General features: G+C 39.3%; 1 protein-coding gene and 1 non-coding gene across 3 annotated transcripts in view; both read left to right on the top strand.

Annotated features, from left to right (window-relative positions):
- Positions 1-4,566: 4,566 nt before the first annotated feature.
- LOC119538988 lies at positions 4,567-4,727 on the top strand. Its single transcript, XR_005217763.1, has one exon. It is a non-coding gene; the product is annotated as a U1 spliceosomal RNA (small nuclear RNA).
- Positions 4,728-11,666: 6,939 nt separating this feature from the next.
- Positions 11,667-27,792, top strand: part of ANO5 (anoctamin 5) — a 116,052-nt gene continuing 99,926 nt past the window's right edge. For both annotated transcript variants that reach the window (XM_037840762.1, XM_037840761.1), the window contains exon 1: positions 11,667-12,027. In XM_037840762.1, the coding sequence (XP_037696690.1) occupies positions 11,988-12,027 (40 nt within the window). In that variant the 5' untranslated portion in view covers positions 11,667-11,987. The remainder of the gene's footprint in view (positions 12,028-27,792) is intronic.

Genomic DNA, 27,792 nt, shown 5'->3' with positions numbered 1-27,792 from the left:
TGATTTGGCTGTAAGCAACAGGGAGTGACTTAGTGAAAGACCATCAGAGCTCAGCAATTCAATACTTAACAGGAGGTACAGGGTGGGGAAAGAAAAGGGAATCAAAGGACCCAGAAGCAGGATGCACATTCCCATCTTTTGGAAGTAATGGGCTAGCCAGGACACCTTGCCTTCCTAGATAATGCCGTTGCCACTGTTACATGATTGAGCACTACCATGGTGAATGAATTCTGATCTTCTTTTTCTTTTGGGTTATTTGCTCAAGTTTCAAAAAACTAAATGAGAGTGTTTAATTGGCCATGCCTAAGTTATAGGACTATTCCTTAGATACTGCTCCCCTAGGCTTCTATGCATTTCAGAAAACTGTACTTTAAAAGACAACAAGATGTGTCTATTTATAGTGAGCATTGAATGTTACTGAAGAACTGTCAGATGAAGTGGAAGAGAGGAGAAAGATTTGAAGGCAATAGGGAAGGCTGTAGTCCAACTGGGAAGAGCCGTGAACACCAGGCACAGGAATTTGGACTTTATCCAGGAGACAATGTGCATATTATTTCTCTAACTGGACATAAATTCCTTGAAGGCTTGGAAGGATAAAATACTTATCCCTCCATTCCCACCTCTAACTGTAGTTACACACAGTACCAAGTATAGTGCTTTGTGCATTGCAATCAATTAGTAAAATCCTTTCACTTGTGGCAGAATACAGGGGTTACATGTTGACATTAATTCATAATAGAAGAATATAAATAAAAAGTCAAAGAGCAGGGCAATCTTTAGAAAATTAGATGGAGAGGTAATTTTCTCCTCCATACTCTCTTATTTCCCCTTTGAGTAACCAGCAGATACTTCATCCCTTTAACCTCTTCCCTAGAAGACACCCAGGGTAAGGGAGGGAATAGCACTTGTTTTTAGGTTCAGTTAGACATGACTTCCAATCCATGTTCTGCTACTTATCAGTTATGTGACCATTGACAAGTCCTTGACCTCTCTGATTGTCTACTTCTTCATTCAGAAACCAGAAAAATAATAAATATCTCACTGTTGTGACAGTTTCACCTGATAGGGAAGTTTCCTTTTTCCCCACTCTGTCTTTTCCTTACTGAGATACATATCCCAGTCCTGACTTCCCAGAAGTTCTCTAATGCTCCAGGATTCATTTTTCTCCTCTCCTTCCAATGCCCAGCACTAACATTCTCATTCACCGGTATGTGTCTTTGAAGAAGAAACTTATGATCCAAACGAACAAAATTTTAATGGTACAATTAGAGACAGCTAGAGAGTTATATTTGTCAGGGCATCCCCCAGGAGCATTTCTATAACATTAGCTGGTAATCATTTATGCAGAATACCACATCTGCTAAGTAAGTTTCAGCTGTGATGTATAAAATCAATAAAACATTAGGATGCAGAATAGCATAGAGAATGAGATCATCTGTAATAGTCTACAAGTCTTCAGAGTTCTCAGCTCACCTCATCCTCAAAACAACCTTCTAAAAGGCGCTATGACCATTTTACAACGGAGGAAAATGAGGCCCAAAAAGAATCAGAAGTTTATGCAAAATCATAAAGCTACTAAGTGGCAGAGCTAGGATTTAACTCTAGTCAGCCTGCCCAAAATGCATCTTCATTTTTTGGTTTCTCATCATTTACCACTTTCCAGTAGTTAGATGGCATTAAACAAAATTGATATGGAATTTATAAGTCAAAATGGTCAATTATTGGCAATTACATAGGGCTCAATACATCAGTTCTTTTCTCTCCTGGCTAAACATTTTACCTGGATAAATCCTAATCCTGCAGACCCTGCCCTGGAATTGATCTGCAGGGTCTTCCTTGGTCTCAGGAAAGGGGATTTTGACAGGTTAATTTTTGAAACAAGTCTGTTTTTATTTTGCAGGCTCCCATTTTGTTTTTTGAAGAAGATTTTTCCAGAAATTCAGTATTAGAGCCCTTCCCTTGATGTAAAACAAAGATGTTGTTAAGTAAGGTGGACTCATTTTCTCTGGGAGTGACTGCTTGCAACTACAAATAAGTATCTGGCTTTGGGCTACTAAATAAAGAATGTGACTTAACAACTTTCTTTTTAAAACATAAAATAACAAACCACAAACAGGCTCAGTTACAGGCATGCACATGATTTGGAGGAGTCAAATATATTCTTGATACTTCTTATGCCACTGGGTGGAACACACAAAAGAGAATTTAATTAGGAGGATAAACCTACATGCAATCTTTAAGGCAATGAAACTCTTTAATTGCACTGTTTTTATACTCATGGTTGAAACTGTAACCAAATTAGATACTTTGAAAATACCCTATGTTTTCATGAACATGTATAATAAAAGGTCTGACCAACTTTAGTGTACATAATTATATGCTTTCACTAACTTGAAGCTCTTATACTTCAGTTGTTTGGTTTTCTATTTAACTCAAGATTTAGGGACCCCTTTAAAAATGCAGTAGTATTTTAGAGAATATGAATTAGTCAAGAGCATATTTGAATTCAAGCATTAAATCATCTTTTAATGGGAATCTACTATTTCTGAGAAGCTTTTATTTCATTACCACAGCACTAAAGATCATCTGAATGCTGCAGAACAGAACACTTCAATCAATACATGAATGTATTGGGTCTTAAAGGTTCCTTCCACTGCTTTAAGAATATTTGTATTGACATTTTTATGCATCGTGTACTTGCTTTCAAAGCCCAGAAACCTCTGTGTTGGCTTCATAGATTTCTAAAAGTATTACACAGTAACACAAATCAATCCTTTCATGAAAATTAAAGGAATCAATATACATATATATATATATATTTTTGAAAGGCTCCATATTTAAAAAAATCTACCACTTAAAATCAACTCAACAACAAAAACAATTTGTTATATATACACACACATATAATTTGTTATACTATGAAAATAGCTCATTTAATATTTGAACAAAGGTACACATGAGCTATTACATTTAATCCTCCAAACAATCCTATAAGGTAGGAATTATTTTCTCCATTTCATGATAAAGAAACTGAGGCTCAAAGAAGTTAAGAGACTCACCAAATAGCCCACATATAACAGACAGAGCTAGGATTTGAAATCAGTTCCATCAATATCCAAAGCCACAGACTATCCGTTAAACAATACTCTCTGGTTGGAAGGAATCAAGGAGCAACATAGTAAAGACATAGCAGTAAGAATGGAGAAGAAGCAGTGAAATTTGAATGATTGCCAAAAATTACCCATTGTGGCTTCCATATAGAATAAATCATTTTCAATAACTCATGAATGAGACATTTAAAAAGAAGAAACAACAGGAAACTAGTAGTTTTAGATATATACTATAAATAATACTGGACAAAGTCAAAGCTGACTTTAGTTTCCACCTTGAAAAGCAATATAGTATGGTAGTTAAGATCATTAACTGTGGAGTCAGGTCTGTGGATCGAAGCCTTTGCTCTGTCTTTTAATAGCTATGTAATCCTGGGAAATTAACCTCTTTTAGCCTGATTTCTCAACTATAAAAAGTAAATATACAGGGATTTAATAATAGTGCTCTATTCGCCTGGATTTCTCTCATAGCCGAGCCTGAGATAAGACTTATGTATAAGAAGACTATTTGGGGAAGTGATCTCAAGAGACATGAGACTGGGGAGAGTGAAACATAAAAGAAAAGCAAGCCAACTGAAGGGTATGCTATTGAGCAGACTATCATGGTGGGTAACTCGGGGTAGATCCCTTTGGGGAATCTCTAAGAAGCTATATAGGATGTACCTCAGAATTGCCCCTCCAAAGAATGTAAACGGGGAATATTTATCCATCATCCTGCATTGATGAAGGGCTGCCCATGTTGCCCTAACTCCCTCCTACTTACAAGTTTACACGTGTGTCAGAATAGAGAAAAGTGGATACCCATAGGCAACGCACACTGTGGTAGTGGAGAGGCCACAGGATAGAAAGCTCTAGAGACTCAGTAGAGTTGAGGCAAGATGTTCTCAGATTATATCTGTGCACAACTAACTGCCATAATAAAGGCTGGAGTAGAAAGGTGAGCCAAAAAACTATAGTGATAGAAAGCATATTAGTGATTGCCAGGGACAGTGAATGGGGATAGGAGACTGACTACAAAAGGGCACAAGAGATTATCTGAACATATTCTATATCATGTTTGTGGTGGTGGTTACATGACTATGCACATGTCATAAAATTTATCTAATTGCACACCTCAAATTGATCAATTTAATTATTAATATAATTAAAATTATTAATGTAAATTATGCCTCAATCAACTTGATTTTTTTAAAAAGCGTGAGCCAAGAAGATATGCACAAGAGGTGTCTGATAAAAGTACCTACCTCATATCATAATCAGGACTCAATGTAGTAATTGATGCAGAGAGTACTCACTGCTTGACACATAGCAAATATTCAAATAATAGTAGTATGATAGTTATTAATCACTAACTCAAGATAATCCTGGTGACTTTGAAAGAAGGGAGAGAGTTGGGAAGCTGAACTAGTTTGGGAGAAGATAGATTTAGCCTTGGACTTGTTCAAATTCGGGTAATGCACTTACATGGCAAGGGAGATACTATCATTATCAAGGTGCTTTTCCCAGGGTGAAGTTCATCTATGGCATGCCAGGTGTGCTGACCCCTGTGACTTCTCCAAATGCTGGAAACTCGACTGCATAATTTGTGGTAGTTGGGACTGCAATTGCACTTTCTCCTGAAAAAAATATTGGGGTAATATTAGAAAATATAAGTGACTTACAAATTTCATTAGGGATTTAGAACTTTTCAATGATAGGTAGTGTGCAGCTGGATATTTGAGTGAGAGCCTCAAAGAAATGTTTAATGGAAAAGAATAAATTAGAATAACAAGAGAGACTTCGGTGGAAGTTGAAAGAGCTAAGGCAATCACTGAGAGTACAAAAGAATGAAACATGAAAACTAACATTCATTTAATGTCTAGTATGTGTCAAGATATTTTTAATACAGTTTTATTGAGATATATTCACATATCCTACAATCATCCACCATGTACAATCATTCACAGTACCATCATATAGTTGTGCATTCATCACCCAGAATCAATTTTTGAACATTTTCCTTACTCCAAAACATAAATACATAAATAAATAAAAGTAAAGTAAAAAAGAACACCCAAAACATCCCATCCCCCCATCCCACCCTATTCTTCATTTAGTTTTTGTCCCCATTTTTCTACTCATCTATCCATACACTGGATAAACAGAGTGTGAGCCACGAGGTTTTCACAATCACACAGTTACACCATCTAAGCTACATAGTTACACAATTGTCTTCAAGAATCAGGGCTACTGGGTTGCAGTTCGACACTGTTAGATGTTTCCTCTAGCTATTCCAATACATCAAAAACCAAAAGGGGATATCTCTATGTGTCAGGACTTCAACATTATTATTCACAACATTATTATTCACAACCACCCAACTTGATGGATTTAAAGTTTCCATTACATAGATTAGGAAATTAAGGTTTAGAGGGGTTAACTGACCACCTCAATGTTACTCAGCCACTGGGTAGCCGAGCGGGGGGTTCAAGCCTGGAGCAGGTCTGTATGATCCAGAACATCTAACTTTAAAGCCCATTCTTTCCTCCACATCATACTGCCTGAAGAGTAGGAAAGTCAAAACGATGGGAGGGGACTTAGGATGATGCAGTTCCTGATCGTCATAGTGGATGGTTTAGAAAAGGATGGAGAGGCACAGGATTTAATGACTGGTATGGGGCAGTTAAGGATGACCTTTGAGGGAATGAATTCTTTCAGTGGCATGGTAGGGATTGAAAAATATTTGATGGTAAAGAAAATATAGAGCCAATGGGTATAGAATTCCTGTTGAAAAAGCTTATCTGTGAAAGATCTCTGGGAAATTGTGATGTAGATGTACTCACTCAAAGTCCAGGGATCCAGATTCTTAGTTGATCCAGCCAGTCAACCACATGGGTTCATTTTTCACCCTATTTCTAATAATGTTTGAAAAGAAAGATAACAATTTTAAGCTACCATCATTTAAAAAAGAGGACATGATTACTTTAAACTAAGTGGCACACGTCACTACAGGAATATAATAGGATGAAAGCACATACGGTCTTAGCTTGCAGGGAGATGGAGAAGAGAAGACGGAAAATGGTCTTAGCTAACACTCCTGTTGCCTCTTCTTGCCAATGCTTGCCAAAGGTCCAGCATGTCTTCCAGAGAGAAGATAAGAGGCTGATGCTTAGATGATGTGATGTTCCAACTGACTGTCTCTAACTCTGCTGACTCTAACATATTCTTTAGGTAAATTTTATGGTTTATTCAGAACTAGAGACTTATCCCTCAAAATGACATTTGGCCACTTCAGAAGTTAGTCCAATTGTGTAATATAGTTACCATCCCAGTTGTTAGCAAGCAAGGGGCTTTGGAGAAAATCTGCTGTTGTGTGGACTCAGGCAGTAGGAAATTTTAAGATAGACTTTGGTCATGTCATATTATTCATTTAGTCATTTATTCGACAAATATTTATTGAAAGCCGCTCTGTGTCAAGCACCATTCTAGGTGCCACGGATACAATACTGAGGAGAGAAGGCAAAGTCTTGACCACCACGGATTTCATAAACAAATAAATTTGCACAAACAAATACCAAATACATACACAAAGTCAGAAAGTGATAACAGCTATGAAGAAAAATAAGGCAGAGTAAGAAGATAGTGATGGGGGTAGCCATCTTAAGGTGGTCTAATCAGCAAAGTTCTTTCCAAAGAAGTGACAGTTGCACAGAAACCTGAAGGAGATAAGAAAGTGAGCCATCAAGCACCTGTGTAAAGATCTTTATGGGAGGGGAACACCAAGTGTAAAGGCCCTGTGATGGGAATGTGTTCTTGTGCTTGAGGAACAGCAATGAGACAGGGAGACTGGAGTATAATGGGAGAGAGAGGGAGATAGGAAATAATAATAGAGATTTAGCCAGGGTCAGATCATGTAAATACAGCTTTGTAATCCACGGCAAAGAAGGTGTTTGGATATTTTCCTCTGTGTGAGAGAAATATGTTGGAAGACTGAAAGTAGGGGAGTGCCATATGTAGTTATCAGTTGCTGTCAAAACCAGGCATGAGAGAAAATAGGGAAAAATAATGCATCCTTGCTTTCTATCTTTTGCGAAGGCTGTTCTCCATTATCTCTTTGGTTTGGGAGCCAATGCCACTTTCCTAGTCAGAAGAAAGGTGGCCAGGCCATCCTAGGCATTTAGATTGACAGACAACAAGCATGCATATGTATTCTAAGCATTAAAATCTGCTTTTTTGATTATGACAATGGTTCTAGAGGCCAGCCTGAAAAGTTAGTTTTTCTAGGAGATGGACAAATGCAAGCTGGTAGACAGAGGTGAAGGTGATAATCACTAGGGTTGACTATCATTACAGTGATAACAAAGAGGACTAGGGTTTAAAGGACCATGATCTAGAAAAAGTCAGGAATCAAAGTATGAATTTTGCATATAGAGACTTGGTGCTTCATTGAAGCCAGGAATTAGTGAATGAAGAATCTGTGTAGAGTCATAAGGTGTTGGAAATCCAAAGAAATGTTTGAAGCAACACTTTGTAAGAGGAAACAACACTTAGTCCCACAACTAGTATTCATATGTACTTGCAAATATATTAATTTACCTCTTCCAGTCTATTAAAATTTCTCACATTTGTTACATTTTTATCATTCCCAAATTCCCTTCATACATATGATTAATTCAGCTTTCACAACAACCTTGAGAAATAGGTGGAGCAAGTAAGAGCCTTACTAGTCACAGATGAGGGACTGCAGGCTCAAAGAAGAATAATAATCTGTAATATAGTCCTCTTACCGCCCTGCTCATAAAGGAGCAGAGATAGGGATAGAATACACATCTTTTAACTCCAGGTAAAGAGCTCTATATATTAGAGCACTGTGAATTGCAGTGATATGAAAATATATGGAATAAATGAAGTTTTTAGGGGTAAAAATATTGAGTGCTACTAGCCCAAAAAGAAGAAACTTATTCTAGAAGAGAAACCAAAAAAGTGGACTTATCTAATCTACAGACTGGGGGTGCCTTAACCTTGCTTTAGCTACCAGGAAGGAGGATTCATTAGATGACTTCATTTTCTGGCCTTCAGAGTCTAGCTTATGAACTTTTATGACAAACACCACACAATGGGTTGGCTTAAATAACAGGAATTTATTGGCTCACAGTTTCAGACACTAGAAGGCTTGCTTCCTCCCAGGATCAGTAGTGTTCTGGCTGGCTACGATCCTTGGGTTCCTTGGCTTTCCTGTAACATGGCAATGTCTTCTTTCCATTCCCATTTCTGTTAATGACCAGCTTCTGGCTCCTCCTCCTGGCTTTCTCTTTCTATGTCTGAATTTCTTCTTAAAAAGTTTTGCAGTAATCAAATTAAGGCCCATCCTCATTTAGTTGGGCCACACCCTAACTAAAACATCTTCAAGAGATCCCACTTACAATGGACTCATAGCCACAGGAACACAGACTAAGACCAAGAATATGTGTTTTATTTATGTACATGATTCAACCTACCACACAACCATTAGTATAAAACATAAAAGAGAAAAAAAAGATGCTACTGGATACTTGTACAAACAGACTTGAAACTAAGACCAAAATCACTTAGAGGACTGAAAAAGATAACTTCTTCGTCCCAATCACACATTAAACTGTGTGTCCCATTACATTAAAAGAAAAAGTATGTAATTCTGGAAATGTACAGTTGAAAACTGTCTTAAGAGGTAGTGTGTAGTAATGGAGGAAATGGACAGATCCTAACTGTTCTAGTTTAATAATGCTGCCGGAATGCAAAACACCAGAGATAGATTGGCTTTTATAAAAGGGGGTTTATTTGGTTACATAGTTATAGTCCTAAGGCCATAAAGTGTCCAAGGCCTTTATGTCAGCAATCGGGTACTTTCACTGGAGGATGGCCAATGGCATCCAGAAAACCTGTTAGCTGGGAAGGCACGTGGCTGGTGTCTGCTCCAAAGTTCTGGTTTCAAAATGGCTTTCTCCCAAGATGTTCCTCTCTAGGCTGCAGTTCCTCAAAAATGTCACTCTTAGTTGCACTTGGGATATTTGTCCTCTCTCAGCTTCTCCGGAGCAAGAGTCTGCTTTCAACGGCTGTCTTCAAAGTGTCTCTCGTCTGCAGCTCCTGTGCTGTCTTCAAAGTGTCCCTCTTGGCTGTAGCTCCTCTAAATCTGTTCTAGTTTGCAATGCTGCCAGAATGCAAAACACCAGAGATGGATTGGCTTTTATAAAGAGGGTTTATTTGGTTACACAGTTACAGTCCTAAGGCCATCATCTGCAGCTCCTGTGCTTTCTTCAAAGTGTCCCTTTTGGCTGTAGCAGCTTGCTCCTTCTGTCTGATCTTATATAGTGCTCCAGTAATTTAATTCAGACCCCCCCTGAATGGGTGGGCCAACACCTCTATGGAAATTATCCAATCAGAGTCATCACCCACAGTTGGGTGGAGTGCATCTCCATGGAAACACTCAAAGAATTACAATCTAATTAACACCGAAAGGTCTGCTCACACAAGATTACATCAAAGATAATGGCATTTGGGGGGACATAATACATTCAAACAGGCATACTAACATTATGAATAAAAAAGTAGCATAAAATATTTCAATGATACAAATACGAGAAAATTTCTCAAGATCTAAAGCATTGTGGATATCAACCTTCATTAAAAGGACACTACTTGGCCTTCAACTTTTTATTAACAAAAATTCAAAGAAAGTTGGTAAAACAGCAAGTTCAGCATCAAAACATGCCATTTAATTTTGGGCAAAATCATCAACATTTAATATCTTACACATGCCACTTCAAATATGATGCAAAACAAGAAATATATAAAATTATAGAAAAATAATTTATTGCCTTTAATTCAGTTTAATCTCTGTAAAGCAAATGTTGCACGTGTGTGTTTAATCACAATATCCATAGTACTGAGCAGAATATCTGGTATACAGGAGGAACATAAAACATTCATATTTGCAAAAATTAGATTTGAATCAATACTGATTAATAATGAAGAGGTAAAAACCAAACATATTATCATAATTTGTGATTTATTATAATTACACATACATATATTGTTTGACTTATGTATATTCACCTTTCAAACACAATTTCAAAATACATTATGATGTCTGCAAGTAAGGAATTGCCCACAGCTTCAAACCACTTGACCATAATGACTGACTTATTCCTAGAGGTTTCAGTAGGGAAGCTGTATCAAGGTACAGAGGAAAAAAGGCTATTTCCTCTTCTGCTTTAACTATGGATTAGATAAAACTCTACCAAAACACTTCTCATTTCTGGGCCTCAGTTTCCTTGTCCGTAAAAAGTGATTTTCTGTAAACTGTCAGTAGAAAGGAAAATAAATAGAGTAGCAAAAAATGAATAAGGGGTAAGTCTTCCTTAATCACCATCTCCTTATTCTCAAATCATCCCATCCCAGCCCCAAATTTGTAAGACACTCTCTCCTCTGCACTATCAAGTCTCTCTCAGCTCAGACTTTTACTTCACTCTCAGTTCATTCACCTGTTTTCTTCCTCTATTAGACAGTAATTCCTCTCATCCTCTCAATTATTAGGAGTGGGCAGTTGAGTTTCTCAAAAACATAGAACCAATTCACAGTGGCGGGTCAGGAGTGGGACTATCCACTCCCGAGCTTGTGGCTGAAGCTCTCAGAACATTAAGTGACCCTTGAGGGTGGCGCAGAACTCAACGTAATATGGCTTAATTTTAATAGCAGCTAAAAATGTTAATACCTTATTGTGCTCCTCACAACACCCTGTAGGAGGTGGGCGCCATTATTATTCTCATTTTAAAGATGAAAAAACTGAAGCTTGTAGCAACATGTCGAACCATCCAATTTTTAAGTGTCAAAGGTTGAATTCAAACTAAGGATTACCTTTCCGTAACTGCAGAAAGCACACTTCAGGGTCTGGGTCAGCAAAGCAGGCCCCACCACTTGAAACGTTGATACCCGCGCGCCAGAAACAAGAAAGACGGGGCTGTTACAACCTTGACGACCACCAGCCAGCTTTAAGGAGGGGGTACCTTTAAGGAAGCGGGGGCTTTTTCTCACCCGACAAAAAGTAACTCCCGAGCCAGGAGGGAGTTCCCCTCAGGTGCCAACCGAGGTGGGCAAAGGGCCAGGAAGATGGACGAGGACCAGGACAAGTGGCCATGGGAGCAGCCGACCAGTTGGAGATCAGAGGAGCGTCCGGAGAGGAGGGAGACGGCAGGCCCGGGCAACGAGGAGCCCTGGGAACGGGCCTGCCGGGTGGACTGGAACCCGGAAAGCCAGTTGGGAATGGAGCTGACTAGCCAAGAGGGCCAGGAGCTGGCGGGCTCCGAAGAGGGGCGGGAGGAGGCGGAGTCGACGCCAGGTGGCTTGCAGTACAGCGATGTAGACTTGCCGGCGGACACTGAGCCACCCCGGCCAGGGGGCGGGGAGACGGCGATCCCCGAGGGTGGGGCGCCGGGGAGCTCTGAAGTCGGGAGGCGGGGAGAGAGGCGGAGAAAGGGCGGAGAGAACGGGAAAGGACAGCTGCAGGAGAGCAATAGTAAAAAAGACTGGGTGCAGCTCAGTGAGGTGAGGAAGCAAGTCCGGCATCGGGACAAGTATCGGGAGAAGTACTGGGAGAAATCCCAGAAGCGCTACCGAGAGAGGACAGTGAAGCTGAGGGCCAAGGGCGCGGAGCAGGTGTTAAGGCTCTGCGAGCGGGAAAGGAAGCCTGGGGAGCGGAAGGGTCTTAGGGCGGTGAATTGTGAGGCGGACAGCGAAGAAGAGGTGGGAAAGCTCCGGCGACCCGCTGTCAGATTCAGCCTCCACACCAAATCTCGCCTCCCACCGTTGGCTTCCACTACCTGCTGCCCTTCGGGCATCAGTGTCGTTAACGAGCTGGCTAAGATGGGCGACCCGAATGTCTTCGAAATGGTGGAGGCGGAAGGTAGGAGCCTGTGGAGCGGCGCGGGGGATAGGGACCTGGCTGCACGCTTAACTCCGCCACCACTGGTGCAAGGACCCGGGGCGGGGGAGGGGTTGGCGACTCTGCCGACTAGGTCCGGGGGATGTTTGCGGCGGGGCACGCCCGGCGCAAGGCAGGGACAGCGGAACGGACGGTTCCTCTCCGAGGCAGGAGGGTGGGTGTCAAAGTTCCATGTTACCCTCTGCTGCTCCAGCACTCCTTGGGCCTGGGTCCTGCGCCCTCTGTCGTTCCGGGGACCACCCTCATTGTCTCCCCGTACGCCGGGAAGAATGTACCCGCGCGCTGGGCAAGTGCACTGCGGCGCTGGGCCTCTGAACCCGGGCACCGAAAGGAAGGTTTCCCAAAGAGCCGCAGCTGAGAGTGCAAGACAGCTCCCCACAGGTAGGGAGCTGTCCCCTTGAGGCCTTTTGCCTTCCTTTCTTTGCGGATTACTGCTCATACATTGAGATCCCAATCAATTATGGAAAGGGCAGACCCTAAAGTAGCTTATTGGGTTGAGATCCTTAAGCACTTGGGAATGTTGCTGTTTTAACATCAGTTATTGAACCTTTAGTTCTGTTGGCAAATATTTGGCCATTTTCAGACATATTCTGTGAATTTTTTAACTTTACACATTTTCCTTAAAACGTACATAGTTTTCTGCTGCTGTCTCCAGGACCCCAGTTCCCATAATGACAGTCTATATTCTTTGTCCTGTTTAGTATTGGATCTAAACATAGAAACTGTTTTTTCAAATGATGAAAGATCTGAGCATGGTTGCCAAGAAATATAGTGCATCTTCCCCTCCCTTTTTTAACAGCTTTGAGATAATAATTTAATTGCATAAAATTTCATTGGTTTAAAGTGTATAATTCAATGATTTTTAATATATTTACAGTGTTGCAACCATCATCGCAATCTAATTTTGAAACATTTTCATCAAATAGACACCTCTTAACAGTCACTTCCCATCCTCCCAACCCCCAGCCCCAGCCCCAGGCAGCCACTCATCTAATTACTGTATCTATAGATACAGATTTCCCTATTCTGCACATTTCATATGAATGAAGTCATACAATATGTGGTCTTTTGTGACTGGCTTCTCTCCCTTAGCATAATATTTTTGTGATTTATCTCATATTGAGCAACTGTCAGTGCATCATTCCTTTTTATTGCCAAATAATATTCCATTGTATGGACATACTGCATGTTATCCATTCATCAGTTAATGGATATGTGGGTTGTTTTCATTTTTTGGCTATTGTGTATAATGTTGCTATGAACACTCATACACAAGTTTTTGTGTGGGCATATGTTTTCAATTCTCTAGGGTGTATTCCTAGGAGTGGAATTGCCAGGTCATATGGCAACTCTATGTTTAACATTTTAAGAAACTGCCAAACTGTTTTCCAAGTGACAGCATCATCTTACAGTTATACCAGCAATGTATAAGGGTTCCAATTTCTCCACATCCTCACTAGCTTGTTTTTGTCTGTCTTTTTGATTATAGCCATTTGGGTGGTTGTGAAGTGGTATCTCATTGTCGGTTTGATTTGCATTTCACTAAGGACTAATGATGGGCAACATCTTTTTATGTGCTTCTTGGTCATTTGTATTATCTTTGGAGAAATGTCTATTCACATCCGATGCCCATTTTTTAAAATTGGGTTATTCGTCTTTTGATTATTGAGTTGTAAGAGTTCTTTATGTATTCTGGATACAAATCTCTTATCAGATATATGATTTGAAAATATTTTCTCCCCATTCTGTGAGTTCTCTTTCCATGTTCTTGATGGTGTCAATTGAAGCACTTGCATGCCTTTTTTTTTAAATCAGAAATAATCCGAGAATAGAAGAAAATAAAGGGAAGCTATTGAAAATTTTAGGCTTTGATTAATGACTCTGTTAGCGATGCGGTACATTTATTTGTTGGGGAAAATGGTTTTCAGTGGTGCAAAAGGAGTGAAATATTTTTAGAAGTAAAAATTGCAAGTCCTTTTACACAGCACTTTTGGTGGTTTCCTCCTTTGCTAAGAATTACTATCTATTGCAAATTCATTGATTCCCAAGTCTAAAGCTAAATAGATTTTTTTTTTAATTTAAAACACTCAATAATTCCTTAAGTCAGTTCTTCTGAAGTAACGCTGGGAGAAGGAACGGAAATGTATTCCTCACTGAAGGGAGAGTGGGAGAAAAATGTACAAGGAAGAAAAAAAAAATCCAATATAAAGTTACAGAGATTGACTGTTATCCTCCTTCATATGTTAGAAGGATGATCTAATTTAGCCTCAGGATCATTTTACTTACCAGAATCTATATTTAAATTAGTATCACTTTGGCATGAGGTCATATTGCAGCTTGAGTCCATCCCAGGGAGGTTTTAGTACTTCCAAAATGATTTTTCGGTTTTCCTTTTTCTTGGCAGTCTTCCATAATTTGTTTATACTCCCTCTTGTGATTGAAGTTACACCTCTGTGATTTGGGTAGAGGTGGGAGAAAAGGATGTTGTTGAGGAATACCATATCTTTGATGATTGGGTCTGATGACTGCATGCTGCCTAAATGCCTGCCTCAAAATTTGTTCTGAAAACCAGAACAAAAGCAGCAGAGGGGTTGGCATTGGTGAGAGCGAAGTCTAAGGAGCAGGGTGGTCCAAACCACTCAGGTGACTTTTGTTTTGTAACTGTTTCTTAATATGGCACTTGTTTTGCCAGGCTGGTTTCACTGCCCATTATTGAGACCCCTGTTATTATTAGGGTTGTAGGAAAAGTGCATCATTATAAGCTTGTGTTTTTAACATGGACAATCCAGTGAGTTTTTGAAGCCCACTTCCAAGTATAATTGCTTCCTCCTAGAATTAACTGACACAATTAGGATTGAAGAAGACTGAAAAATACTAGTTTCCATAGCATCAATTTTTAGGAGCTAATTTTATTCCTGCAGATTTCTTGGGGTAAATTTACTGGATACATGTATACCTCTATCTTGTTTATAATGTATTTCCCAAGTCACCCTGGATTATTAAATATAAGAAAGTCAAACAATTGATTTACATTGGATAAGGAAGATTTCTTTCCAGAGGGAGAAGGTTAATGTTTTGCCATTTAGACATGATAGCTAATATTTCTAGGATTTCTTACATGTTCTTTGGATCTGTTTTCTTCACAGTTGAACACATAAGCTATCAGTGATCTCCAACTGACTATTTTCCCACTATCTAGTAATTTTTAAAAATAAATTCTAAGGACAAAATGTGACAGAATATTTAAATATATGTATGTAAACTAACTGCTAATAAAATATGTCAATGTTGCTGAAGTTGAACTATTGACAAAGATATTGTAAGGAAGTTGTGATTTGAAATTTTAATTCTTTAGCTGAATTACATATTCAGCATTGGAAAAGGCAGTCTAGGACTGTTAAAATGTTTATAGGTTAAATGTTGAATGCTTGAAAGTGAAGGATTACTTGCATTTTTACAACTACATTAAGTTCTGCGTTAAATCAGGTATCCATTAGTAATATAGATATTTGATTGAATATATTTTATTCTATGCTGATTTTGGGATTGTAAACTGAGAGGACTCTTAAGTAAATGCAAGGGCTATTTTTGCACTCTGGGTCTGCTGGAGTGTGTATTCTTAGTAATGTGTTTCAGCAGAAACTCAAAGTTCAGTCTTTGGGCTGGCTTTACTTTTAGCTCCTATTTGATGATTCTCCACAATGATTGGTCCCAAGCCCTTCATATGTCTGATCTCTTGCCTACAGAAAGAGTGTAATCATAGAGCATTTCTATTTGTTTTGGAGGAAGCAGGAAGAATAACAAGAGGCTGATTTATAGTTGTTGGCTTCAAATTCTGCCTCTTCAGACAGGCCATTGTTTTGACAGCAGTCTGGTGATTATGGCTGTTTCCCATCTCTAACTGAAGTCTGATCTCTTTTTTCAGACTCTTTTAACATTTGCTGTATGGGATAATGACATTCATAGCTGCCAGACTCTGGCTCTGAGTCTCAGGTGTCACACAGATACCCAAACTTCCAGGGATTGACCAGGTTATACACAAAAAGCTCAACATCTCATAGTTAAGAAATGACCATTAAAACTCAGGAATAGATGTAACTGCTGTAAGAGATTACAATCTAGGAACCTTGACAATAAGCCTTCCGCTGATAACCTTTGCTCTCAGACTCAATTCTCAGAGTTTGCACATTATGTTTATTCCTTGTTAGTGATGAATTATAATATTTTTCTTTTCATTTCTGGTTTATTTCATTCAACATACTGTCCTCAATGTCCATTCACCTCACAACTTCACTCCTTCTTGTAGCAGTTCAATATTACATTGTAAGTATACACCACAATTCGCCATTCCGTTCATCAGTCCATGTGCCCTTAGGCCACGTCCATCCACTGAGAATCATGAATACTGCCACCATAAACCCCACTGTGCAAATGTCCATTTGTGTCCCTCTTTTCAGTTCTTCCAAGTGTATACATCCAATAACAGGGTTGCAAGACTTTAAGGCAACCCCATGCTTAGCTTCCTATGGAACCACCACACTGCCCTCCAGATGGGCTGCACCATTCTACTTACCCACCAATGGTGATTAGGTATATCCCTTTCTCCACATTTTCTGCAGCACTTGTATCCCTTTATTTATTTTTTAGATGGTTTTATTCATATACCATACATTCCATCCTAAGTAAACAATCAGGGGTTCCCTGTATAATCACATAGTTATGCATTCACCACCATTATCTATATAAGGACATTTCCTTTTCTTCCACAAAGAAAGAGGAAGAGGCTAAAAAAGTAAAAAGAAAAAGAAAAAAGAAAAAGAAAGAAAAAAAGTGACAACTAAAAAGCAACAAAATAAGAAATAAAATTAAAATAAAATACAATAAAAAGTCAGACAACTACACCAACACCAAGAATCCCATACTCCTCACATCCCCCTATTATAGATATTTAGCTTTGGTATATTGCCTTTGTTGCAATTAGTGGAAGCATACAATGTTATTGTTAACTATGAACTCTAGTTTGCATTGATTGTATTTTTTTCTCCAATGCTACCCCATTTTAACACCTTGAAAAGTTGACATTCATTTGTCCTCCCTCATGTAAAAACATATTTGTACGTTTAATCACAATCATTGACCACTCTAGGTTTCACTAAATTATACAGTCCCAGTCTTTATCTTCTGTTTATCCCTTTGGTATCCTACATGCCCCTAACCTTCCCCTTTCGACCATATTCACAGTTGTCTTTGTTTAGTGTACTTACATTGTTGTGCTACCATCACCCACTACTGTGCTCCAAACCTCTCTCTCCTGTCTTTTCCTATCAGTCTGTAGTGCTCCCTTTAGTATTTCCTGTAGAACATGTATCTTGTACACATACTATCTCAGTATCTGTCTGAGAATATTTTAAACTCTCCCTCATTTTTGAAGGACAGTTTTGCCGGATGCAGAATTCTTGGTTGGCAGTTTTTCTCTTTCAGTGTCTTAAATATATCTCACCACTTCCTTCTTGCCTCCATGGTTTCTGCTGAGAGATCCGCACATAGTCTTATTAAGCTTCCTTTGTATGTGATGGATTTGCTGTTCTCTTGCTGCTTTCAGGATTTTTTCTTTGTCTTTGACATTTGATAATCTGATTATTAAGTGTCTTGCCATAGGCCTATTTGGATCTATTCTGTTTGGGGTATGTTGCATTTCTCAGATCTGTAATTTTATGTCTTTCATAAGAGATGGGTAATTTTAAGTGATTATTTCCTCCATTATTGTTTCTGCCCCTTTTCCCTTTTCTTCTCCTTCTGGTACACCCATGACACATACATTCATGTGTTTCATGTTGTCATTTACTTCCCTAAGGTGCTGCTTGTATTTTTCCATTATTTTTCCCTATTTGTTCTCTTGTGTATAGAATTTCAGATGTCCTGTCATCCAGTGCATGAATGTTTTCTTCTGCCTCTTCAAATCTGCTGTTGTATGCCTCCATTGTGTTTTTCATCTCTTGTATTGCACCTTTCATTCCCAAAAGTTCTGCCAATTGGTTTTTCACAGTTTCGAGTTCTTCCTTATGTTCGCCCAATGTCTTCTTTATGTTCTTCATCTCTTTGCCATATCTTCCCTCAACTCATTGATTTGATTTTTCAATTGATTTAGCATATTTGTTTGAAGATCTTTAATTAGTTTTTGCAATTCCTGTATCTCAGTTGAAGTGTAAGTTTGTTCATTTGACTGGGCCATATCTTCATTTTTTCTAAGTTGACTGAAATCTTTTGTTGTCTTGGCATCTGGTTTCCTTGATTACCCCAATCAGATTTTCCCAGACCAGAGGGGCCCAGATGTCAGGAGGAGGGTGTAATCAGTATCACGTTTTCCTGAGGAGCAGTTTTTCTGACTTCCCTGTGAAGCCTCTAGACTCTGTGTTTTTCCTATCCTCCCCAGAAGTTGGTGCTTGTCAGCCCGCAGCTCCCCACCAGTGTAAAGAGGTGCAGTCCCTTTAATTCACAGTGTACCCTGTCCTAGCCAGGGGCTGAGGGTGTCAGAAGCCAAGCTCAAGTTGTTTCTGGGTTCCTCCCCCCACCAGTCCCTGGGGTCTGAGTTCTTTGAGGGAGGGCTGCCCCTTGAGCTGGGCCCTGCCCCACTTTTCTTAGGGAAGATACACTCCCCAAGGAATTATCTTCTACATTTGAATTCCTCCTTTGTTCTCTTTCTTAACTCTACCCTTTCCTGAGTCAACAATTGAAAATGTCTGAGGCTTTCTCTAATGAGATGCTTAGAATGAGGGAAAAAAAAAAGGAAAAAGAGCAGAAGCCCCTTTTCAGAGCCAGTCTCCAATCCCTCAGCTTCGCTGGTTGACCAGTGTTTGTTTCCAGTTCTGTGTGCCCCTTTTCTTGGAACACAGCTGTTTTCCAGTACTTTGAGCTCAGCTGTCTCCACAAGCCTCTGTTTTTATTTAGTTATGTATTTTTTTCTTCAGCCCTGCCTGCTCTCTGTCAGGAGGAACTTCAGATTTCTGTTTGCTCAGGGCTTATCTGTGCTTGTAGCTTGTATTCAATAGTCCAAATTTGCTAAATTAAAACATCAATTGGAGCTTTGTTGAGCTGTAATCCCTTGCTCCCAGCAGGAGCTGCTTCTTCCTCCCACAGTGAAGTTTTGCAGCTCAGCCTACTGTGCCGGGGGTAGGGGTGCCAGTCTACAGTTTCACTTACAGATTTTATGCTGAGATCTCAGTTGTTCCACCCATTCCTGACTGGTGTACAATGTGTGAACAGTCACGAATGTCCTCCAACAGTTGTTCCAGACTATTTACTAGTTGTTCCTGGCTATTTACTAGTTGTTCTTTATGCTACCATCTTGCCCCGCCTCCAGCAATGTAGTTTTACATACATAATGTCAGCTGCAGCCTCTACTATGTTTTGAATGAGAGCGTCTTAAGGGCCTCATCATTGGGCATGCTGCAGGCACAGTTCATGCAGAAAATAGGCTGCACAGAGCCGCAGCCCTTTTTGGCACCTCCATTGTTCCTTCTTTTGTTTTTCATCTTGGAAGTGAGCACCCCAGAGATCCATATTCTTTTACTGCAATAGATTTTATTGAATTTAATTATATTTAGCTTAAATTATGCATTGTGATTTTTTAAAAAGTATGATTCAATGCATATAATGTGAAGGGGAAAATTAAAAGAATAATGGAGGGAATATTCCAGAGATATTTTTTCTTTTATATTTTATGCAATTTTTATTTTCCTGAGTCAGCAATGGAAAATGCCTGAGGCTTTTATTGAGTTATATTTACATGCCAAATAATCATCCAAAGTGTACAACCAGTAGTTCACAGTATTATCATATAGTTGTGCATTCATCACCACAATCAATTTTTGAGCATTTTCATTACTCCAAAAAAAGAATAAAAAGAAAAAGAAAAAGAACATCCAAATATTCCACACCCCTTATCCGCCCCCCATATTATTTATTTATTTGTCTTTATTTTCTTACTGATTTGTCTATACACAGGATAAAGAGTGTCAGTTGCAAGGTTCTCACAATTGCATGGTCACACCATAAAAACTATTTAGTTATAAGATCATCTTCAAGAATCAAAGCTAGTGGATTTAAGTTCAGCAGTTTCAGGTATTTCCTTCTAGCTTTTCCAATACACTCAAAAGGGATATCTGCATAATGTATAAGAATAACCTCCAAAATGATCTCTTGACTCTATTTGAAATCTCTCAGCCACTGAAACTTTATTTTGTTTCATTTCTCTTCCCCATTTTGGTCCAAGAACTCTTTCTCAATCCCATAATGCCAGGACTATGCTTATCCCTGGGAGTCCTGTCCATCATTGCCAGGGAGACTTACATCCCTGGGAGTCATGTCCGAGTTGATGGGGAGAGCAGTGACTTTACCTGTAGAGTTTGCTTAGAGAGAGGCCACATCTGAGCAACAAAAGAGGTTCTCTGGGGAGTGAGTCCAAAAAATTGTTTTGATTTAAAAAAAAAAAGTTCAGTTTTATTCAATGAAGACACATGTTTGGGTTTTTTAAACTAGTAACATCTTTGGGAATATTTACTATTCTTTTCCTCAGCCCATGTCTACATCTCTAGATGAATCTTTCAAAGATAATCATATCACCTTTCCAACAGAGCAGCTATGTGTTTATTGTAATATGTTATTTAATTTTTAAAAATTGTACTTCCACAGACTTTTTTTTAAGAAGACAAAGTCTAATGGCTTATGTCAAAATTTTTGTATAAACATTATAGATGACAGAAAGAATTTTTTCTTAATATATTCAGTTAAACATACTTTGGGCTTTTTAAAAGTCACCCTGGAAGTAAGATGACAATGGAGCATTTCCTTCAAATTTATGAAACAAAATGGAGATTTCCTTTTTCTTTTCCATTTTGATGACTACCAATTCACCATGATTCTGGGAGAGAAAGAGAAATGTGGTCTAAAAAAGTCAATGTTTAAATAGCAGATTTTATGAAACATTGCTTTGATTTTTTATTTTTATTCTGCTATTCTGGTATGCTATGTAGCAAGAGAAATAGAATGATGATATTTTGTTAAGGGTGTTCTAACAAAGATAAACATAGCAAGGACTATGCATTAGTATATTTTTTCCCCTTAGAGATGATGTTGTGATGCTTACTAATTTAAAGCCACTCAACACAGAAGGTATTGAACTAACTGAAAAAATACCTTTTAAACTGTCTTTCTACTCAATTGTCTGCTTTCTGCATGTGGCATACAGTTCTGTCTGTTGTTATTGTCATAACCCCCTCTTCTTTAATTAGGAAAACTCATTGCAGTCATTCAAAACTTAGTTATTTGCCATAGCTTGGTTAGGGAATAGTGTAGGAGTAATGGAAAACCCACATGTCCCCCTTTTTTTTTTTTAGGTGAAAAAACAAATTGTCTTGTTTAGTAGCATAATTAGCTTAATTCACCTCACCCTAACCAAGAATTGGTTCCTCTTTAAATCAAAGAGGGGTGAGATCTCTTCCTATGTAAATTAAGGGGTATCTCTTTAAGTGACATTTTGTTAAGGCTCAAATGGCTTGACATGGAAGTTCATGGACATTGTCTCAGGGGCCTCAGAGAAGTGATATCAAGAGCTACCTACCTGTTCTCCAGGACTTTTAGAAACTTGCACATCAAAGCCAGGGTAGCAAGCTCACTGATTGTTAGGGAGTAAATCACAGAGAATCAGAGCTAATTGAAACCTTAGGAAACTTTTTGTTCAGCAGTTACAAACTAGATGCTTCCAAGCTGAATCTAGCACAAAGAAATTTGTTTGGGCCTTCTTGGCATTTTTAAAAAATAAGCTAGCATTTAAACATTGTGTTATTTCACATTAAAAACAAACAAATATTTCTAACTTATCTTGAAAAATCAAAAGCTCTGTTGAGGCCAGGCCCATATTCTTGCATGGCAATGGTCAGAGAGAGCTGAGTAGCTGCTATCATGTTTCACCCTACTCTGGACTCTAAGTGTCTTCATTTGCACTTCCGTTATCTTAATGACCCCTTTGGACATTCAAGTTTGAGACTCCTGCTCTAGTTCAACTCCCTCACCTTACATACTAAAACCTTGACTCCTGGGAAAGTAAGTAACTTGCCAAAGACCACACAATTTTTATTATATGCCTGGTGCATGGTACTTTCTCAACATAAGTTTGCTTAGCAGTAGCAGCAACAGTGGTAGAACTCTATTCCCTTGCTGGCTTGCTCATTAATCTACTTAATCAATATTAATCAAGCAGCTTTTATTGCCAGGCATTGTCCCAAGAGAGCAAAATCAGACTTTGTCCACATATTTCAGGAGAAAGGTCATTGGGAGAAAAAAATTATTAATCAAAAAGCACACCTAAAGTGAAATCTTCAAAATGGTGACCTAAGACATCACCTGAAAAAGTCACGCCAGACAGTCAGTGAATAAAAGGACAAATCTCACTTCCTTGGAACTCTGGAGGAAGACATAGATTGGAGAAGGATTCCACAAATGCTGAAAAAGAAAAATATCAGGTAGGAAACTTCTGTCCCAGACTGCCCAGCTCTCTTCCCTCCCCCTTGCTCAGTCCCACACAACTTGGGAAGTATGCAGAGGCAGTGGCCAGGATATCCTACCACCCACTGGGGACACGGACCATAAAAACACTCATAGCAGTGAGTTAGATCCCCATGCATATCTAGACAAAGGGAACCAATTCCATAGAGTTCCAGGGCACAGCACAAGTTGCTGAGCAGTGCTAAAAGCAAAAGGGCCCCAAGGAGGAGCCTCCAAAATGGAGGATAAAAGAAGAAGGGAGGATAAAAGAGGAAGAAGCAGAACCTACTTCTTTCCCCAAAGCAGTGATTACCAGGCAGAAACTGTCCAAGTTATCTGTTTGGGGATCCAGGGAACAGGGGAGGTCAGTACAATGCCCAGGAAACTATGGGATAAAGAGACTGAGAAACCATACAGAGACTGTAATTCCCTCCATGACTCTGGTACCCATTCTCCACCCTCAAGGAAAGCATCGGCAAGTGGCCTGACTGTTGCCTGGGCAGTGGCTGCAGATGGATGGCTGTGGAAGTCCTCTCCCCCTAGTACAGAGGGGGACACAGTACAACATTGAGCCAGATATTGGCCAGCAAAGTGAGAACAGAGGACCCCTGCAATTTTAAACCTCCCAGTCAATCAACTAGGTGCCACTATTTCAACTGTTTCAGAGGGGTGTTTGCAGGGAATAGATGGCTGAAGAGTGCAGGGTACAAAAGGGGCTTTGGGGAGTTTTTCCTAATCCTAACCCAGGACCCATTGGATCTGGTCTATACCCACTACACAGATACCTGGCTTTGTTTTGGCTGGGAAATACTGACAATCCAACTGTCAAAGAAGAGTCTTAATCCAAATCCAAGTAACAATAGAATCCTAGACGAGAGAGAAACCAACCTTCAGAATAAACCCATCAAGATACTCAGATGACCAGATAATTAGCAAAAAATCACAAGGCATACTAAAAGAGGAAGATATGGCTCAATCAAAGGAACAAATTAAAAAGTTGACAGAGACATAGAATTGGGAACAAGTAATCAAAGATGTTCCAAAAAATCTCCTAAACAAATTCAATGAGATGGCTAAAGAGATCAAAGATATTAAGATGGCACTGGGTGACCATAAAGAAGAACTTGAAAGAATACATAGAAAAATAACATCTTACAGAAATAAAAGACACTATAAATGAAATTAAAAATATACGAGAGACACACAACAATAGATTTAAAGTGGCAAAAGAAGGGATCAGTGAGCAATAAGACAGAGCAACTGAATTCAGACAAAAGAAAAAATTGAGGGATGTACGGAAAAAATTCAACACAGTCTCAAGAAAATGTTTGACAACATGAAGCACACAAATATATGCATCTTATGTGTCCCAGGAGAAGAAGAGAGGGGAAAAGGGCCAGAAAGAATATTTGAGGAAATAGTGGTTGAAAATTTCCCAGCCCTTATAAAGACATAAATATGAAAATCCAAGAAACGCAACATATGCCAAACAGAATAAATCCAAATAGACTCCCTCCAAGACACATAAATCAGACTGTCAAATACCAACGAGAAAGAATTCTGAAAGCAACTCACCACATACAAGGGAAGCCAAATAAGACTTAAGTGGCAATTTCTTGACAAAAACCACTGAAACAAGAAGGCAGTGGTATGATATATTCATACTGAAAGAAAAAAGTTACCTGCCAATAAATCATTATCCAGCAAAGCAGTCCTTCAAAAATGAGGGAGAGTTGAAAATGTTCACAGGTAAACAGAAGCTAAGAGAGTTCGTTAACAAGAGATCTGCCCTACAAGAAATACTGAAAGGAATTCTGCTGGATGAGAAGATAGGAAAGAGGCTTGGAGGAGAGTATAGAAATGCAGATTATCAGTAAGAGTAACTAAAAGGAGAAAAAGAGTAAAAAAAAATAGATCCGACAAAAGCCAAAGGATAAAATGGTTGAAATAGGTACTGCTTTTACAGTAATAACATTGAATGTTAATGGATTAAACTTCCCAATCAAAAGAAAAAGATTGGCAGAATGGATAAAAATATATGCTCCATCCATATGCTGTTTACAAGAGACTAATTTTAGACATAATGATACAAATGAGTTAAAAGTAATGGATGGAAAATGATATTCTATGCTAGTAGTAACAAAAACAAAGTTGGGGTAGCTATACTAATGTCAGGCAAAATAGACTTTAAATGCAAAGCTGTCATAGGAGACAAAGAAGGACAGTATATATTAATAAAATGGACATTTGCCAAGAAGAAATAACAATCATAAATATGCATACACCTAATCAAGGCACCCAGAAGTACATGAGACAAACACTGGCAAAACTAAGGGAGTAATAGATGTCTCTACAATTATAGTAGGAGACTTCAATACACACTCTCTTCAATAGATAGAACATATAAGCAGAGGATCAATAAGGAAGAAAAAGAAGCTAATTAATATGATAAGTGAACTAGACCTAACAGACATATATAGAACATTTCACCCCAAAACAGCAGGATATACATTCTTCTCAAGTGCTCATGGAACATTATCCAGGATAGACCACATGCTGAGGCAAAAAAACAGGCCCTAATGCATTTAAAAGATTGAAATTATACAAAGCACTTTCTCTGATCATAATGAAATGAAACTGGAAATCAACAGCTGGAGAACTGGAAAATTCACAAATATATGGAGGTTAAACAACACGCTCTTAAACAACTGTGGGTCAGAGAAGAAATTGCAAGAGAAATAGGTAAATATCTTGAGACAATTGAAAATGAGAATACAACATGTCAAAACTTATGGAATGCAGCAAAGACAGTGCTGAGAGGGAAATTTATTGTCCTAAATGTCTGGATTAAAAAGGAAGGAAGAGGCCGGGGCAGGGCAAGATGGCAGAGTGGTGAGGAGCAGAATTTCGTCTCTCCCCAGAGCAGCTGGCAATTACCCAAGAACTATATGAAAGAGTGTTTTCAGGGTCTCCAGTAACCGGTCACACATTGGACGCATGCTTGGAATTGGAGGAAAAGCTGAGATTGCAGAGAACATTGTAAGTTCCCCAGACCAGGGGTCTGGTGCCCCTCCCCACCCAGACCTCACAGACTGTCTTGCTGCCGGCTCCCTGAAAGGGGGGGGGGGGGACACCAAAAAACAGCAATCTGCTGAGGGCAAGAAGGGAGGCTCAACCCAGCCTCAACTGCAGAATTAATTAACAAATTAATTAACTAATTTTGGGAGCTGGGGTGCTAAAGAAGGGCTGGGCTCCGAGAAGTGGGGCACGTAAAAGTGGGCACCCATTCCCAGACTCAAAAAAAGCCATTTTTTTTTCCCCTACATTTTGTCCCTTCTGGCTTCTTACTGATCCCTTATCTTTTTGCATTTCAATAGCCCTTGGCAGGGGTGGAACTGAAGCTGTTGGAGAGTAATTATCAGACAATAGCCCAAAGCATATCTTTAAATGCTCTATTCTGACACTGACAAACCTTCCAGGCTGGGGAAAAACTTTTAAAAGAGACTCTTTTTTTTTTTTTCTTTTTTCTTTTTCTTGTTTTTCTTTTCTATTTTTTTTTAATCTAAAAGTAATATATGTGGTTATTTTCTATCGGAAAGCCCAGGTTGAGGGACTAGGCTGGGCTTGGGGGGAGACAGAGTACCCATAGTGTCTTTGAGTTCCGTATTCACTACTGAAGGCCTCCACCCCTGTCTTTAATTGGCAACTCAGGCTGATCAAGGAATCTACATGGAGAGGCCCCAAAGAGGAGAGGGGAGAAGGGAATAGTGCCCCTGAGAGACAACTGGAGTTCTGAGGATTGGGAGAGTGGAGGGAGGTCCAGATCAACTGGCAGTCCTCCTTCTGGGAACTCAGACCCCAGGGGCTGGAATTCAGATTCAGGCTTCAGTCAGCCACACCCCAGACAGGATCAGAGTCACCAGGAGAACTAAAGTCTACATACCTCCTTACACTGGTGGGGTAGCTGCGGGCTGGCAAGTGCCACCTGCTGGACAGGAGAGGAAAAGCACCAATTCTAAAGGCCTGATAGGAGGGTCTCATTCTCAGGAAAACTCCATACCCTCCCAATGAGACCTGGGCCTCACTAGACTGAGAAAATCTGACTAGGGTCAACCATATCTGAGGAGACCCACTCACAAAAATGTTACATAGAGGCAGAGCAAGAAACAGAAAAAACAAGAAGGGAAAAATTCTGATCAACTAAATAGAACCTAAGTTAGAGGTCTAGAATAAGTTGAATTGAATAACAGAGGCCAGAGAACAAAGCCAACCAACAAGAAAAGCACTAGGTAAAAGATAGGAAATGAGCTCCAAAACAAACTAATCAAGAAAATCAGACGCCTAGACAACTTAAGATAACAAGCCATACCAGGAAACACGAAAACATGGACCAGCCAAAGGGACAAACTAATAGCTCAGCTGAGACACAGGAGTGGAGGCAACTAATGCTAAATAAATTCGATGAAATGAAGGAAGATATGGCAAAAGAGCTGAAGGATATAAAGAAGACACTGGATGACCATAAAGAAGAATTCATAAACTTAAAAAAGCAAATGGCAGAACTCATGGGAATGAAGGCCACAACGGAGGAGATGAAAAACACATGGAGGGACACAACAGTAGATTTGAACAGGCAGAAGAAAGGATCAGTGAACTGGAAGACAGGTCATTCGAATTCATACACACAAAAGAACAGATGGTGAAAAAAATGGAAAAATATGAGCAGGGTCTTAGGGAGCTGAGTGACAACATGAAACACACAAATATACGTGTTATGGGTATCCCAGAAGGAGAAGAGGGGAAAAGGGGCAGAAAGAGTAATAGAAGACATATTCACTGAAAATTTCCCAACTCATAAAAGACAGAAAATTAGAGATTCAAGGAGTACAACATACCCCAAATAGAATAGATCCCAATAGACCTACTCCAAGACACTTACTGGTCAGATTGTCCAATGTCAAAGACAAAGAGAGGATTCTGAAAGCAGCAAGAGAAAAGCGATCCATCACATACAAGGGAAAGTCGATAAGACTATGTACAGATTTCTCTGCAGAAACCATGGAGGCAAGAAGACAGTGGCATGATATATTTAATATACTGAAAGAGAAAAACTGCCAACCAAGAATTCTATATCCAGCAAAACTTTCCTTCAAAAATGAGGGAGAGATTAAAACATTTTCAGAC

This window comes from Choloepus didactylus, chromosome 6 (genome assembly GCF_015220235.1).
Source record: "Choloepus didactylus isolate mChoDid1 chromosome 6, mChoDid1.pri, whole genome shotgun sequence".
NCBI classification, from domain to species: domain Eukaryota; kingdom Metazoa; phylum Chordata; class Mammalia; order Pilosa; family Megalonychidae; genus Choloepus; species Choloepus didactylus.
The sequence above is the reverse complement of the archived record's forward strand: the minus strand, read 5'-3'. Positions and strand labels throughout refer to the sequence as shown.